Raw genomic sequence first — 18,060 nt, forward strand, 5'->3', positions numbered from 1 at the left:
ATCTGGCCTATTTCACATACAGCAAGTAAACCAGAAGAGTCTCTATAGCAGACTAAAATGCAATAGGAACAATTCTAAACAGAGCCATAGACTTGGAAGATGAAGATTTTTAGCCCCTCTCAAACATATTGCTTGTCTGCAAAACCATTTCCTTCAGGAAGTTTCTCATTAAAAATGTATTTCCCCTCCCAAAAAAACCAACAGATTGTGTTCTGACTAAATACAGTCCTTAACTCTTCCTTGAAATGCCCATCTACCCAATAGACTCAGCGGCACTGGGTCACCGGCCCTGCTGGCTAGAGATCCAATGCCCTTCTACCAGTGGGCTGCAAGCAATCCAGACAAAAAGCCTGAAATAGTATTTCAGCTGAAAGAAACCATTAAACTGCAGATAACTGCTTTAAACCTTCCACATTCGAAGAAATACCCATTATTTTTCTGATTAGCTTTACCTGGCATCGCTGTTCCCTGCATCATCCTCTTCATCTCCTGTTGAAAACCACTGTAGCTCAGGTAGTCCCTCACGCATGTTGGAGCAAGCCCCAAAAGGCAACTACAGAACAGACTGGAGAGTCCAAAATGAACTAATGAGGCACAGGGATGAAAAAAATTACCCAAACCTAACCACAAAATCCTTTATTGCATTCTTAATCCACCAGAAGCGGTTACAGGACACAAACTAAATTCCTGAAGATGCAAAATTTTATCACCGGAGACAGTAAGAAATTATCTAGCTTAAAATCTACCTGTAATTGTAATTCTGTGAATCGGCTGGTCTAATACAAACTTGCAAGAATAAAAGTGAGAACAGTAAGTCTTTCTGGGACACCAGCAAATTAGATTTTCATTCTAAAGGTCAATCCATTTATATTACCTACGTATAAATTTGGAGTCTTCTTCAATAAAATGATCTGCCAAGTAGATTTCTCAGTCTCATATTCTGTAGCTGTGATTCTTTGCAGCATAAAATGATTAGAACCATGCTGAATTCTCACTGCTGTTTCTCAAAGAGCCTCCAGCTGGAAAGCTTTAGTTCACTGCACCAACCAGTACCACTTCCTTTTGGAAAATAAATACAGTATACATGCCAGATATTTGTAAAGATGTCACAAAAGATGTGAAGCATTATTCAACTTGATTGCTTATATTGCATAGAATAAGAGATTAGAATCAGGTATCGAATAATTTTATTTAAATATTATTACAGTGATTATCTGAAGAAAATGTGTGTCTCTAGAACGTAACATTTACTTAAAAACTAATTCAGTGAAAATGATTCTTTCCCTCAATGAAAAACAGCCACTGAAGTAATGCATCTCATACTTTGTTATTTCAGACGTAACGAACTTAACAAGAAAGGGTCATCAATTATCATGAGAAACTACAGAAATACACAGAAAACAAGTCAACAGCTACCAACAATTTCGTTTGTCATTCTCCTAATCTTAGAGATCAGTTGACCCATGAGCACCAACAGCTGGAAGCAGCGTGAACCAGAAAACATGGATGCAAACCTGAACCATCATTTGCAGAAGACACAGCCAAACTCTTCCTTCACACTCAACAACCCTTGGCAGAGAAATCATGACCGGTATACAAACTAAAGTGGAACATCATGGGGGTAGATGGGCTTATGGAAGTGACAGGAAAACTTCTCTCTCCCACTTTCTTTAATAAGTTCAAGAAAAATGAGTAGCCACCATCAGTATGCAAGCTCCTGCTTAAACTGAAAATACTACAGAGAAACACAGACCAAAGAAGTAAGTAATGAACACTACTTGAAGTGATAAAGAACTTAGAGAAATTGAAATACTGAATTTATTGGAATACCTGGTATGAACAGTGTATAATGGTCATTTTAAACAAAAGAACATGCAGCAAATTTTCTCCCACGAATTCTCAGGGCTGACTCAGACTAATGTGAGAAATGTCAGCTGAGTGATAAGCAGGGTCATGGGAATTAATGATGGGGCCTGGGTATTGCTAGCCTAGACTGCCTACTGGACACATACATCGTGTTTCATAAATACTGCACAAACATAAATCAAGTTTAATAACCTTTTCCTGAGATGACCCAGGAAATGAGGTAGTAAAATTAAAACAGTTAGATGTCCGCTGAAAAGCAAATATATTTATTATGCACTTTCATATACACAGGGATTTTTGCTTAATATAATACAAGGAATAAAATAAAAATTTTACAATGTGAAATTCATTTAATGTACATTAAAGGCTATTTACAACCCACTCCAGGAAAGACAGTCTATCTGCAAACCAAGTTAACTGAGGAGTTCAGATGGGGAATATTAAGCATAACAGACATTTGCATAGCAGAGTAACTGATGAGGGAAAATACCTTTTTATTTTTAAATAAATGGCAATGTTTTCAATAACGACCACAGAGAAGACAAAAATGCATCAGTTGTGCCCTCCGTATCTCCCAATGCATTTCTCTTCTAAAGAATTGTTCCATACACATACAGTATTGACATCCACGTCCACAAAACAGTCTTTCTCCCTAGTTCTCCCATCAAGATTTTAGATGTCTTGTGGAGATGACCTTGGAAGGACCAGTGAAATGGGATGCAGAGAAACAAGATTCATATTTTATTCAGGTTTTTTAGGTTGTGAGAACTGTTACACTGCCAGAAGAAACTGCGCTGAGTCACAGCTATGCAACTCCATTTGCCTCCACTTGACTGTACAGATGTGAAAGGGCAGAGCAGAACAGAGCAAACAACAGGGGGAACAGCAACTTTCCTTTTTATGTAAAACCCTCACAAATGATGACAATAAAAAAATCACACACAACAGCAATGTGGAATTACACAGACCTTCTCAGAAAGTAGATTTTTGAAAGCAACTCATGCTCTGTTCCAAAGTGATATTCACAATCTGAAAGAATCATCATTCTGAAAACACTTTCTGCTGATTTGTGTATAGGGTTTCCCCAGCAACTGTGTCATATGTAAATATTATTCACACAAAACCCATCAGGCTATCTATAAGTTGTGGCCCCTTGTGAAACTGGCCCTATTTTTTTTAAGCCCTCTGTCCACAAGGTGCAATTAATAACAACACAATAAAATTAAATAAATATACTCCCAATGACAGTCAAGGTCAGTAGAAAAATGTCGGCATTCAGGGATCCCCTCCTACAGAACAAAACATACATCTAATAACGAAGAAAAGTTGTATTCTTGCACAGTATTGCAAATGTACTATACTTGAGGTTCAGAACAAGTTTGCTGAGAACATTTTGGTACTTTACTGAGCCACTAACCCTCTTAAGGCCATTTGCCAGACTCCCGTTATGTTTATTTTATAATTGTCCCACAGGGACAAAAAATTCAATACTTGAAACATTCAGAATAATCAATATTGCTGTGTGTCAACTTTTAACGTCTAATTCTACTATATGCTGAATGCCTGACTATAAAAGATACTTTTTACATTTAGTAACAAGCAAATAAGAATGGAGGTGCAAGATATAGAAAAAAAAAAAGTTCTGATGATTGTTGATCATAATAACAAGACATGGAGCCCTTTAGTGCCTCAGAATATGCACTACATATATATCCAGGGGCCATTTATCAAAGCTTAAGGATAGCCATACATCTAATTAATCCTCTATGAAAAATAACCTTAGCTTTCTATCATCTTATTTGTGGAATGATCAGAATTAGAGTATGAAAAAGATGAAATCCAAGCCTTTAGAAGAAATACTCACATACAAAAATAGGCTTATTTTCTAAAGAGCAAGGCTGTGTAATGGTGAATAGCAGAATATAGCTTGCATTTGGAGGAGGAAAAAACCCACTTGTTTCATTTTATCACTCACAGAGCTGTGCAAGTAAGATCTGCACATTCAAAAGATAAATTCATACTGTTCACTTTGACAACAATGGCCTTGACTTTGCTCTCTTTGATATAAGTAAAATTCTTCTACTGAAAGAGTGGGGAACCAGCTTTCCATTACCTGTAGATGCACTATCCAGGCTGCCAATTAACCATGCTCCAGGTGCTGAGATACTCAGGCTGGTTCTACCTAATCTATCTGAAGCAGTAATCACATTCATACAAGTTTGTGCTTTAAAGAGTTATTGTCACAGGACAGAGTTACCTCAGTAATCTCTGTTCTCCCCAGACAATGTTATTACTAACTGTTTGCTTTTCCACTCTACACTCTCCCACCCTCATTAACAAAGTGTCTCTATTTTCCATGGTTTGTTTTACTGACATTCTCAATACAGTCCTTAACATTGGAAAAAATAAAAAGCTGTTTCTAATGTATAAAGAGATATACATGAAAGCAGGATCAGGCCTGTTATTTTAGCACCTAAAACATACCCATATTCAGTTACCTCATTACCATAACAATAACAGAGGCTCCTTAAGATCATGTATCCAAGACCAAATTTGCCTGTTGCTTTCAGTGGTCACAGTCTGCCATCCAGTTTTGGTGCTGCAGTACCAGACAGTGGATTTTGTCTCTTAAAAATCCCAAATATACTGGGAGTTTGACTCCTTTGCTACCACTGAACAGCTATTACACAGACAGAACACACAAGTACAGTATTTATAAAATACTGTCACAAGACTTGTATTTCTGGAGAGAACATTTTTAAGTACACAGGGAACTGACCATACATTACAACAATGCAAATGTGACAAACTGTTTGCTTATTTTCTTTAGCCACAGGAAAATAAAATACAAAAAGCACTGCCTTTCCACACACAGTTCACTGTGGCACATGCACCTCTACCAAGCGTTCTGGAATAGGATGTTAGAATTCCTTGTTCTTACCATTTTCAGCTGTTGTCAGGGAAATACAGCATATATCTTTCTGCAATTAAAAAAAGTGCTAATTCTGTGTATTAAATACAAAGTACACAAAATAAATTTCTGAAGCACAGAGGATTATACTGAGAAGGCAGCCTGAAAATGTAGGCACGTTACAGTAATTAAGGTAACTGTACTGTAGTAATCACATTCTTGAATTTCTAGGTGGACTACACAAGCATTATATGCTTCCATTCCAGCCAGCTGATAAACCATTCGGATCTGAAGCACTTCTGTTCATCATGGAATTGGCCTGTAAGTACAAAACAGAAATATGAAGTTTTGAAATACTCCATAATGTTGTCAGAAAAAGAACACTCTATCATTTCTAATCGAAGTTAAAAGCACACAACAATATAGCAATGATGAAAAGTATTTCCTGCCTAACTGAAATCCCATGATTGATTCCCTGCGCTCTCTACCATCCAGAGCAGCTACAAGGTCCCCACAGCAAGAGAGCTTCCCAAACAGCACTCAGAAGTGGCAGCCAGGGAAGGAAAACCATTCTTCAGGTGCTCCAGCAGAGGATTTCTGATGTGATTCTCCACAGGTGATTAATTTATTCACTGGTCAAGGAAATTACTTTTTTTGTGCTTCGGACTTGGCAAAAGAGGAGATAAATTATAGCCTGTGCCAAGCAAATCACAATCCACACAAGATTGTTTTAAAAGTCCAAAATCAAAATGAAGCTATGAAAAACTGTTAAAAAGAAAAATCAAAGGAACTATTTAGTTATCCATCACCTCATATGCTTAACGAATTGCATAAACAAGTCCTTCAGAGAGAAAATCTCCAAATTTTCAGTAAAGCACTATTTGTTCCAGATAAAGCAAAGCCCAATTTGAGTTTCAAAATTATACCTGGAGTGTTCCATGTTTTTCATATGCTTTGTTTTTATTTTAAAATCAACAGAGATGGGAAATTCAGCAAAACCAGTCTTTTGATGCCAGGTTAGGTCAAATTCTATGTCATAACCATACAATTCATTTACAATAAAGTGTAACATGAAAGAAAGCGCTGAATATCACATGCAGGTACAGAAGAGTTAGAAAATAGAAGTCTTAATTAAACATCTTAATATGTTTTCTGGAGACGGGGAAAAAAATACAAACAAATTTAAATCCTATTTGGACATGACATAGAACTGTGGCTATCTGAAGTCTTTGACTTTTATGAAGACTTAGGGCCCATTCTCTCTCATCTGCTTATTCCTCTCCACGTCTGCTCCTGCTGCCCTGCTTCTCCGCTTTTGCCTGCCCCACAGCTCATCTGACCCTTTGCTAATATTTGGATTTTACCCAGTCTGCAGGCTCTAGTATATAGGTTTTTGAAACACTGTTATTATTTCAACTATTTTAATTTAACCAAAAGTCCCAAGCAAATATCTTGGGAGTTCTGCACAATATACTAAAGCTCTACAGTTCACAAGAGGCCTCAGCTATATTTAGAGAGATGCAGTCCATTAAAGTGAAACCCATTTCAAGGATATTTTGGGGAAAAACCCTATCGATGTGATTTTGACAGCTGAAAACCTGCCATTTGTGGATTCTGCACCACTTGAAATTGTCCTAGAAACCTGCAGTTTTTGATGATTTGTAGTAGACCTGAGTTGGCTAGCAAGAACATTCTTGTTCTAAGTAGTAGTAGTCTGATTTGCCAAAAATTCAGAACTTAAATAAAAAATATGATTTCAAAATAAGCAAATAAGCTGTGAGATGTGCATACATTTCATAAAGATGCTGCTTCTTTGAAATTCAAATAGAAAATTTATTAATTATTAACAAATTGCCAATATCCTTAAAAAGATAAACCTCATGAGGAATAGGGGAAAAATAGTTCTACTTTGGCTGACTCACTGACAATTCAGGTCTGAAAAAGCTCGGTAAAATTCCTTTTTCAGCTTAAAATTCAGTATGGGAGAAAGCTGAGAAATTGAAATGAACTACAGTGATTAAGAACTACAGAACGGTACCTACAGAAGATTGGTACCATGTCATAGATTCTAACCTTGCTCTGAGGAATGCCTTCCCTTTCATAGGAGGGCTACCTTCACAGTAACAGAAATATGAAATAAAAGCTTTGGTGTAGTATTTTAACTTCTTAATTGGTAGATAACGATGCTATTAAGACTTAACATTTAAAATGGGAATGCATTAAAGAGGTTACCTGTAAGTTACAAGAATCTTAAGAAGCTTTCCGAAAAGCATTATTGTAAACAATTAAATAATTACTGTATCTGAAAATATCACATACTAAAATTCCCTGCTGTCCTTATATCGAGAATTCCAAATGAATGCTTCATTAAATTTGCTGTTTTATTCAGTCACATATCAAAGACAGCGGGGTATGATTTGAGCAATCAGAAATCAACAGAAAATATGACAGTGATCTAATTCCTCTACAGCAGATGCTTTTAAACAACGGTGAAATAAATACTTGCCAGGTAAAGGTTTCAACATTCACGGTTTTCATTAAGAAAATAAATTATGATGATAAACAACAAAAAGCAATTTTAGCATAATTAAAATGCACCTCATGAAATATGCACATTTGCTTCCATTGTGACTGGATAAGTTACCTTTTATAATGGAGTTTCCTTCTTGTAGTTGAAACTGGGGTCGCTACCTTCAATCTGAAGTTTTAAGGCTTGTTTAAGGCCGAGTTCTGTCTCTGCGGGAGGATAGCCTTCCAGTACTTCTTGATGCCCTCTATCCTGCACAGTCCGTGGGACAGAAACCCTACCGAGAAAAACCTGATTGCTCTGAAGATGGTAATTTGGATTTGTCATAATTCCATTTCTCTTCTTCTGTTCACCACTCTGTTGGTGAATTAGGAACTGCTGCTGAGATCGACCAACTTCTTGCTGAGCTGGTGGGACCAAAATCTTGCACTGTGGTTCTGTTGGCATTGATTTAAGTGGCACACTTGTCCCAGATTTGGCAATAGGTACTCGTTTATCAAATTGAGTCATTTCATACTCTAACACTTTTGGTTGAGAAGAACTACTTTGTTTTATTTTTTTCCCAGCTGACCCAGATTTGCTGGAATTTTCCATTTTCCCCCCTTTGTTAGCTTTAGTTGACTTCAAACTAGGTTTTACTTGGCTCCATTCAAATTCACTACTTGGTGAATTATGATTTTGACTTAGGGAATGAGTTGTGGAAGAAGGAGAAACAATAGACTGCCTACTTCTGCTGCGTGGCAGGGAATGCTGCTGTATTTGCTCTGTGAACGACAGGCTGTGGAAACTATCAATGGGCACCGTTTGAGCGGTCGCAGTTGACGATGTGGTTCGCAGAGAAGAGTTTTTGGAACTTTTTAGGGAATTATTTGATAAAGATGACTTCTGACGGTCAACTGTAGAATCGGGCGACTCTGAAGGAGAACTGAAGGCATGAGCCGGCCCATTAGATAAGCCACGCATACTAGGCTGCATATCTCCACCAGTACTCCCTGAACTATTTGACTTCATTGTTAATGACTGCATTTTAGAGGATACTGACTGTAAGGGTTTTTGCTCCATTGTGTGCACTGGAGATGGAGTGCAGCCATTCAGAGTAGATGCACCATATTTTTCCAGTAATTTAATAATCTGAGAGTGTCCATTTTTAGCTGCAACACGCATAGCAGTACGCCCAAACTGGTCAGCGTGATTTGGATCAGCACCATGCTCCAGTAATATCTGGACAACATCAATGTGCCCTTCTTGGGCTGCAATGCAGAGTCCAGTAGCACCTTGATTACATGTATGGTCAACCAGAGCTCCATGCTCAATGAGAAGCTGCACTACCTTCACATGACCTTGCCATGCAGCAGACTGCAAAGCAGATCTCTTCTCATTATCTGCAGCATTCACATCAGCATGGTATGTTATCAGCACCTGTACCATCTCCAAATGGCCCTGCCAACAGGAAACATGGAGTGCTGTTCTTCCTTCAGCATCACTTGCTTCTACGTTTGCACCATTTTCTAAAAAATACTCAGCCATTGTAAGCTGGTTTTCTAATGCTAAGATATAAAGTGTTGGCCGGCCATCAGCATCTTTGTAGTTTACATCTGCTCCATGGCTGAGCAGTAGTTCAACTATATCTCTGTGTCCTTCTAAAGCAGCAACCCGGAGAGCATTTCTCCCATCATAGCCTCTCTGATCAATGTTGGATTTATTTTCCAGTAATATCTGCACACAATCATAGTGACCTTCTTGTGCAGCTAATATGAAAGGTATACGTCCATCATTATCAATTTCATTTGTTCTAGCACCTTGTTCTATAAGAGCCTCACATATCAACCTGTGACCTTCAAAAGCTGCCATGTGCAAAGGTGTCCAGCCTGCATCATCTCTATGATTTTCATCTAACCCCCTGTCCAGCAGAGTCCGTACTACTTCAACATTGCCTTGTGCAGATGCTATGCTCAGAACTGTTCTCCCTTCACTATCAATGCTATCAACAGCTGCACCCCAAAATAAGAGGGTATTTACAACTGAAGCATGGCCCATGGAGGCTGCTGCTAGAAGTGGTGTACGACCGTTGTTGTCTGTGTGATCAACATCAGCTCCTCCTTCTAGAAGTAGATCAACAACATCTACGTGTCCTTCATAAGCAGCTACCAGCAGTGGAGTCATGCCATCTTTATCACAATGGTCAACTTCAGCACCGCGTTCAATTAGAAGACTAACCACTGAGGCATGTCCCTTACTGGCTGGTACACAAAGCGCAGCGACAGACAGTGCAGTCCTTCCATCCACGTCCTCATGGTTTACCTCTGCACCATGATCCAGCAGGTGCTCCACAATCTCTTTATGCCCCATGTATGCAGCTGCAATCAAAGCTGTTCTGCCCTCATTGTCAGCTTTATTAACTTCAGCACCATGTTGAAGCAGATTCAGCACAATATCTTCATGTCCTCCCCAAGCTGCTGCTCTCAGCGCTGTTCGACTATCAGCATCTGCACAGTCCACTTTGACTCCAGCATAAAGGAGAGCGGAAACCACTTCTGTGTGCCCACCCCATGCTGCAGATCGCAATGCTGTCCAGCCATCATGATCAGTGTGATTAACATTAGCCCCACATCCAATCAAGCAGTTGACAACCTTGGTGTGTCCCTGTCGAGCAGCTAAGGTAAGTGCCGTTTGCCCATGAGTATCTTCTATCTCTAAATCTGCTCCCCTTGAAACCAGTAAGTTAACGACATCAAGATTGCCGCTGTACGCTGCATTGGCCAAGAGCGTTCTCCCATTGGAATCACACTGGTTTACTGATGCTCCATTGTCTAACAAGGTGCGAATGGAATCTTCTCTCTCCAGAGCCTGCCGAACAATGCAAGATGTGCGGTCATCTTCACTGTTGACGTGAGCACCAGCTTTTACCAGCAGCTGTAGTACTTCTTGTTCTTTAGGAATTACGGTTGACAGGGAGTCTTTGACAGGTGTGCCATTCCATATCATCCATAAAGCCAGCTCTGAAGTCTCTAACTGTAAATTTGAATTAATTAGATGCAGTGCAAACTCTTGAGCTTCTAATGGTGTTAAATCCTTTGCTCGGCACGTGTAACTCATTGCCAGCATTCTGTGTCCCTCTGCTGCATTACACAAATATTTCTGGGTACAGTGCTTTACATCTAGCAACCATTCTGCAAAACTGTAATGAAACAAGATTTTTGTATTTCCAAGTCCATCAATAAGAACTTTTGAGAGGACATCCAATTTGCGTTGAAAGTCTTCCATCGTCAATGTCATATTTTTGGTCCACACTGCATGATACAATTCAGTTGTGGTTAATGGCCTACAGGCTGCAAGAATCACATTAAGAATAGGCTGGACCTTTGCAAATTGTTTTCTCACAAAAAGTCTCTGGCAGAGCCAAAGGTATAGGCCATTTAATGTTCCCGGAATATCACGGATCTCTCGTAACATAATAAAATTCTCCACAACTCCATCTAGGACACGTTCCAGATACAAAAAGCAACCGCTGCTTTTGATGTGAAGCTGATTCAGCATTTCTGCAGTTTCTTTTGTAAGATGTTGTCTCAGTGCTTCTTCCTGATCTAAACGATGCAGAATGTATTGTTGCACATCTTTCACAATATAAGCCTTTCGTAGATCATCCAGACTTATTTTCCGAAATCCTATTAAAAGGGAAGAAAGTTATTATTAATTCTGATCTATTTTTGCTTAACTCAACATTAAAAAAAGCCATAAATAAATGGCAGGTATCACTGGGTAGGGAACACCCACAACAATATATTTTGTGTGTATCCATAGTGAATGTAAATTAATAATAATAGCAGAGAACTCTGCTGATAGACACCTTTGAATCAATCTACTATAAGAAGAAATACATGCTACTAACGAAGAAAATTTTTAAAACCACTTTGTACCAGGAATTTTACGTCTACCTTGGACAATAATAAACACCTAAGAAAAACCATCGAACTACAAACCAAATTTAAGATTATTAAGTATTATTATATTATTAAAGGAATAATCCCTTCCCCAATGTGGTTAACAATGGAATTACAAATAATTTTCAGCTATTTATATTACGACAACTACTATAATAATGTAATTATATAAGAGGTCTTTCCCCCTGGTGCATATGCATGATGAAATGTACATAAATAACTTGATCACCTTAGTTTCTTTTAAAAGCTTTTATGACATAGGAGAGGGAGACACTCAGAAATAGTTTTAAATAGCTTTATACTTCTGTGCGCTGAAAATCACCTACATTTTTTTCAAGTAAAGACTGAGTTTTAGATAAACACCTTGGCTCTTTGGTAGGGGAGTCATTTTATAAGGGAACAGGTTTTCTTATAGTCATATGATCTCATCATTTTTCCAACCTGTCTACTCTTTAAAAGGAATTATTTCATACATGTATACTGTGTACGCCTCCTCCCTACAGGTGTACACAGGTACATGCACTCCCACCCCATACAAAGCAAAGAGCACCATTCTTAGCAGCATGCGCAAAGTAGTCGTCCCTAGGGCAACCTCAGTGGCTGTATGGCTCTCAAGAATGAGGCAGAATGAAGATATGGTTGTATGGACTACATGGCTATCTCTGTCATTTAAAGTATTTGCTTTGGTAGTTGTAAATTAAGTTTGTGATGAAGACCTATCCCCCTCAATGGGTAACACATTACATAGTTTGAACACTACTTTTCCAGAAGCTATGGGAAAACCACAGATGTCACAGACACAACATCTTAAGCTGTTGTGTTTTAGGCCAGAACTGTACCTCACCTCTCCAGGGACAGGCTATAAACTCTTCCTCCAGTGTAGCAGATCATACACATTTTCTTACAGTCAGCTCGGCTAGTCTTAAAAAAGCTCCAACTTTGTTTTTCAAACCAAAGCAGTTACCAATGTCCAAATTATACTGAAGGAAAAGCTATCAGAGAGCAACACATTCAACACAATTTTGGCCCCACCTCCATGGAGCAAATAATTTTAAATGAGACTCTGAAGAACATTATTTTTCAGATTTATGTTTTTATGGTATTTAAACATTCTGCTGATCAAACTGCTTAGTCTTTGAGCTTGTTCTGACTGAAAGTTCAGCCAGATAACAGAATAGTGGGTTTTGTTCCTGACTATCTTCAGCAAAAGCTCTGAAGGTCACATTAAGCTCTGTTAATTGTTCAGTCTACACGAGCATTGTAGAAACAGAACAGATTAAAACTGAAGAGTTAAACTATGGTGGCATTAAGATATTTCTGCTTCCATTATTAATTATGGTAGCAAATCCAACAGTAATAAATCAGCAGAATGCCTAAACCAAAGCCATGCTTCTCACCAAAATAAAATCACTGCATACTTTTGCACAGTCACTTGTCAGGCTAAGACTACGCTGATAAGATTCAAGATAGAACTTCAAGTAATGTCCTAACCTGACCTGCAAAATGGCATAATTCACCGCTTTATTATGTATTTGATTAAAACATTCTGCATGTAACTTCGTAAAGCGTTAATTCTTGCACATAAGCCAAATAAGAAACTTTGCTGAGTAAGAGATAGCATCCTGCAGTTCTGCAGATCCTAAGCTTCAGCTTCAAGTGAAAGGCTATTTCTAGGTTATGATCCTCCAGATGATACAGGAATGAAAAGAGAGGCATTAAAAACAGGGCTGTGCTTGGTGCACAGATTCACAGTTGCACGCATAGAAAAGAGTGGGAATTAGACACAAGTGTCTCTTTGGTTGTCTCATGTACAGGGAGCAGATCTGTTTTGTTCAATTTGGAGCAAACACAACCACTGCATTTGCTCACCTCCTAATTCTTTGAACCTCTCTGCTTCCTCTAGTACAGATTTGTACCTGTCACTTGGCTGAATGAGAATAGTTAGAGCTCTACAAACTCCTTCTCAATGCATTTAGTCATAAATGACTCGGCTCACAACATCCTTCCTCTCTCACATCAATCTCATGCCCATATCCTTCCTCCTAATACATACATCCACATGTGACTTATTTTTAATTACCCAAGTTGGTTTTTTTGGTTTTTACAGTAGTTTTCACTTCCCCTCAATGAGAAAATCCTTGACTGACTCACATGACAGCAGTACTGAGATTTCAGCTAATGTTCAGTGGTGACTGTCTAATGACTACACTTCACCTCCCTTGACTCCAGCCTTCACACGAAAACTTCCAGACTGGTAACTGTTTAAGTGTCTCAGGCCCCGTATGTGTGCTTCAAAACCAACTCTTTCTTGTCTCTTAATGTTCTCTGAACACTCATTTTCATTTTGCTTCCCTAAATGGGTGAGAAAGTGAACAAAACCATTTCAGATAGGACAAAAAAAATTCCAAACACTTCAAAAATTTAAAAAAACTAAGGATTTGTGTGGTTTTGTGGTTCCCCCTCCTTTAAATGAGGCTGTATCATTACTTTGCCCCATATTACGGTTAAAAATATGGTCTTACTCTGTGCTTACCTGAGACATACCAAAAGTCTAAGAACTTTAGCCAAGGAAGTAAATTTCACAAGACTTTATTCCAGAAGCCAGTAATTTAAACAACTGGCTGCATGCTCACTGAAGCTAAAAACTGTTGCTTTTCTTTTGCAATATTTCCAAATACCCTTTGTTAATGAAATCCTATAGATTGTAACTGAAGACAAGTCTATACAGTAAGAAGCAGACTATGCGCATACAGAACTGCACATATCCCAGGGATAACACGCTCTTTAAGGGCTGGGATTAACAAATTGCCATTGTAAGAGACTTTTGAACAGAAACAGATTGTTAATTTTAACCACTGTGCCATGCCACACTACAGTCAGCAAATAAATTAAAAGAAGCCTGATAGATAGGATTATTGTTATTATTTTAATCTCAAATTCTTGTTGCTAGCTTGAAGGAGGAAAATAAAGCCCTGTTTTCTTTCCCAAAGATCTATCTAAATGAGGTCATTTTACATTTCCAAACAAAGATCCTGCAAACTTGCTTTTCAGACCTACCAGATACAATAAGTCACTTTCATGGACTAGAAGCACCGAAACATCAAGAGAAAGCTTATTTTGTTTCAGATGCATTCCCATGAATTACTTAAGCTCAGCAAAACAGGAGTGCCATAGACAGAACTTGCAGTCCCACGACCCTGCTTTTTGCATTGTTAAAATTTTTCTTACAACACATCACTTTCAACCCAATGGGAGCTCCAATGTGGATTTTCCTGATTTATTAAATTCCTGGCAGCTCTGTAAACAAATCAGTTCCAAATGTATTTCTTGGCAAGATCTATGGTCATTCAAAGGAAGGGGAAAAAAAAAGTATCTTGGCTATATAAATTCTTTTACATTATGTCAAGCTTTTCAAACTTTCATAATAAAAAAAAGGTTCCAGTAAATACTTAAAAATATCTTTCTACTTTCACATCTTTAAATACTTCTACATAAGTAAATTACAAAAGTTTTACATATATTTTAATACATTTAACTAAAATGTTAACTTTAATCTAAATTATTAAAAACATAGCAACGTTTTGACAATTCTAATTTATATTGCTGATCTAAGCACATATTAAATCAGGTACTTCTATTGCCATTTATGCATACCTGCTCAAAAAGAATAATGTATCCAGCAAGGTAAAATGTACCTTAAAACTCAAGCAGCACACTTAGCTTTTAGTGCATTTGCAGTATATGACGCATTACAAGTTTCACTGCATCTACCTCAGATGCTAAGAGACACCGAGGCTGAAATCCACTACTCTCACTGGCCTGTATTATCGCACAGAATTTTATTTAGCTAAATTTACAGGTAACAGACCATTTAAATCAATTTAATCTTCCCTATTTAATTACAAAGCAATTAAGTTCAAAGGTCACATACAACTTTTTACTTGCAAATATGAAATTCCCTAGTATCATATTTTCCAAGCAGTAATCAGAAGATTGTGATAATGAGAAGTAAGCAAATAGTAATTAGAACTTCCCAGTTTATTTCCCAAGTCTTCCAGATATTTTTTTCCTCCAAAACCCAAACCAAAACAACAAATACATTTTTTTTCAAAGCTTTAATATTATAGAAGCAAATTTTACGACTACATAAATATATAAAAAATATCTTTCACGGTAAAAATCCAACTCTCTTAAAGCCTTTAAAGTAACATGAAACCATACAAATAAATTCCAACCTACAATGAAAAAGTAGAGAACAACTTCGATATTTTTTTTTTGCAGCAATCTCTCCTGAAGCAGTCTCATGCCATTTATTTTCTGGAATGACAGCTAACGAGAAAAGATTCTGTTTCAAATCAATTTCAATCAACTGATTTGATTTGGCCATTCAGCAATACAAGTACCTAAATAGCTTCAATTACAAAACAGGGTGAGTTTTCTGGATGCAAGTTGTAATTTTTAACATATTTCTCTAAAACTTTAGCATTTTTGCTTATTTTTTAATTTAAGAAAGGCTACAGGAGAAACAAACCTCATCATTAGACCAGAACCATCAAACAGAAGAAATGTAAGTACTAGTTATGATTTCAAGATTTCTAATTCAGAATACGTTTGGATAAACATGAGCTCTTAATATCTGGCTGTCTGCAATTGAATGACAGATAAAAGGAAGAGAGAAAAATGAATGACAGATTGTCTGCTTTTGCCTATGGATAAATGGATAGATGGAGCTTAAGCTGCCTCCAAGGCTAAACTGAACCCTTTCACACCCACTTTTGATTCTTTTTACTGTACTTTTCTGTATCTTTCCAGCATCTAATATTAACTTTACGGAAACTACAGCTCCCCAAGATGTGACATCTGCATGGTTTGTACCACACTGGTGCACTCATGCCTCACACATGGGTAGGAATTCTTTGGAAGAAGAATGTCAGTGTTTAATTACAGGGTATAATCAAGCCAGATGCCACAGATACTTATGCCTGTAGCAAAAAAGAATTAAGTAAATGTCTATTCGTTTAAAGACACTTTTTTAATAAACAGAGCATTTGCACATATGTGCTATTGCCTGCTTAGCTTTATGTTGTTAACGAGAAATAACCTGCTTAGTACTCAAACTTATCTAAATACAATTGTCTGATTTTAAAATGCCTAATGTTTTCAAGCTAGCACAATGGATCTTTAAAAAAGTAATTTAGTTTTGCAAGAATAACTGCTATGCTTTCAAGCTTTAACCTCATTTTAGAAGCAGCATTTTAATTATCTAACTAGCTAAAGCATAAAAAAATATTATATGTTCCATGACACTTTCAGTTTAGAAGGCTTTTCCCGTTATTCAGAAATATAATGTTAGAAAGAGTTTCCTTGTTAGAAGAGTTTCCAAAGATTGGAAAGACTGTGTTTAATGCAGCTGCTTGATGGTCCACACGTGTAGCCAAATGACAGCAAACTATAACGTGGGAGATAAGGAGGTGCGGAAGGTGTCCAAGGCCAGGCTGAATGAGGCTTTGAATCTGATCCAGAGGAAGCTGTCCCTGTCCTTGGCAGGGTGGGTGGAACTGCATGATCTTTAAGGTCCTTTCCAACCTAAACCTTTTTCCAACTCTCTGACAGTGCGGATAACTATGGGCGCAAGGCAGAGAACTGTTAAATTTAGAGACAAAAGTCCGTAAGAAAAACACACAGGCATGATGCGGTGGTTGGTGACAGTGAACATGCATGAGAAAGCAGGCAGACACACATTAACTGTTCCCCTCCTTTTTCACTCAAGTGGCTGGCTTTTGCTCACTGTGGAGGGTGACCGCAGACTCATAGGAGCATCATTTTACATTCAGCTCATATTTTTGAGGTTGTCTCTGCAGCCACAAGAGCCAAAATCCTTTTTTTATTCCCCCCTTAATTAATGAAAGCTGAGAATCTGTGTAAGGGGAAAAAATCCATAGCACATTGTGCTACTACAGAATCTGGGAATACAGAAGGACCTGGCACACAAGCTGCAGCAGATGCAGGCACAGCTATTGAACTTGCATAACTAAGTCACCAGCAGAAGTTAAGGAGCAAAGACGCCCTTCTCCTTTTCTCATCCTTAGAGTGATAGGGATGATGTGTTTACCACTGGCAGCAGCAAGATGACAGTGGATGAGAAAGACTGGACTCCCTCTTCCACGCCATCACTATTTTGGCTTAGGGAGATGCTTGTAGAACTTGCACCCATACGGGACACCCAAAAAAGATCATCATCGGGACCAGGCCATCCCAAAGATCCTGCTCCTAGACATTGATAACGTTTTCTGACAAATAAGTTTGGCTCTTGCTTCAGCAGATACCTCCAGAAAGTCTTCACTGGATGAAAATTTAAAGTGAAAGCTGATACAAACCAATTTTAAATAAATTAATATTGGTTAATATATATTTTATACTGTACACTAATATTTTTAGCAGAAAAAAACTATGAATGGGACATTTTCCTACAATAACCCTAAGAGGATTCTAATTTATCTTACTAAGAGTGAAACTGATTTTTTTGGTTCCAAATTATAGAAACACATTTGAAGAAAATGCACAGCGATTATATTACCACTATGGTTGCAAACATTTATTTGCTGGGAAAATGGAAGTAGCAGAAATATAGTACAATAGTGTCCCAGGGTGCAGTGCACGCTATACATCATTTATTTTTTCAGTCACCAGTACAAAAAATACTCATGGTTGATGTGTAATTCTGCCTGCACACCAATTAAATAGCTTTATAAATTGGCTCGGCTAAAAGTAAACATCCAAATACCACAATGGAGGAGAAGTTTGCCCCAGCAGAA

General features: G+C 37.8%; 1 protein-coding gene across 1 annotated transcript in view; it reads right to left on the minus strand.

The window, feature by feature from the left end:
* Positions 1 to 2,111: 2,111 nt before the first annotated feature.
* The window catches only part of ANKRD50 (ankyrin repeat domain containing 50), a 42,165-nt gene continuing 26,216 nt past the window's right edge, over positions 2,112 to 18,060 (minus strand). Inside the window, exons 3-4 of the mRNA XM_069855210.1 lie at positions 7,422 to 10,969; positions 2,112 to 5,096 (exon numbers count right to left, since the gene is read on the minus strand). Coding sequence (XP_069711311.1) covers positions 7,425 to 10,969 — 3,545 coding nt within the window. The 3' untranslated portion in view covers positions 2,112 to 5,096; positions 7,422 to 7,424. The remainder of the gene's footprint in view (positions 5,097 to 7,421; positions 10,970 to 18,060) is intronic.

Source organism: Phaenicophaeus curvirostris, chromosome 4 (genome assembly GCF_032191515.1).
Source record: "Phaenicophaeus curvirostris isolate KB17595 chromosome 4, BPBGC_Pcur_1.0, whole genome shotgun sequence".
NCBI classification, from domain to species: domain Eukaryota; kingdom Metazoa; phylum Chordata; class Aves; order Cuculiformes; family Cuculidae; genus Phaenicophaeus; species Phaenicophaeus curvirostris.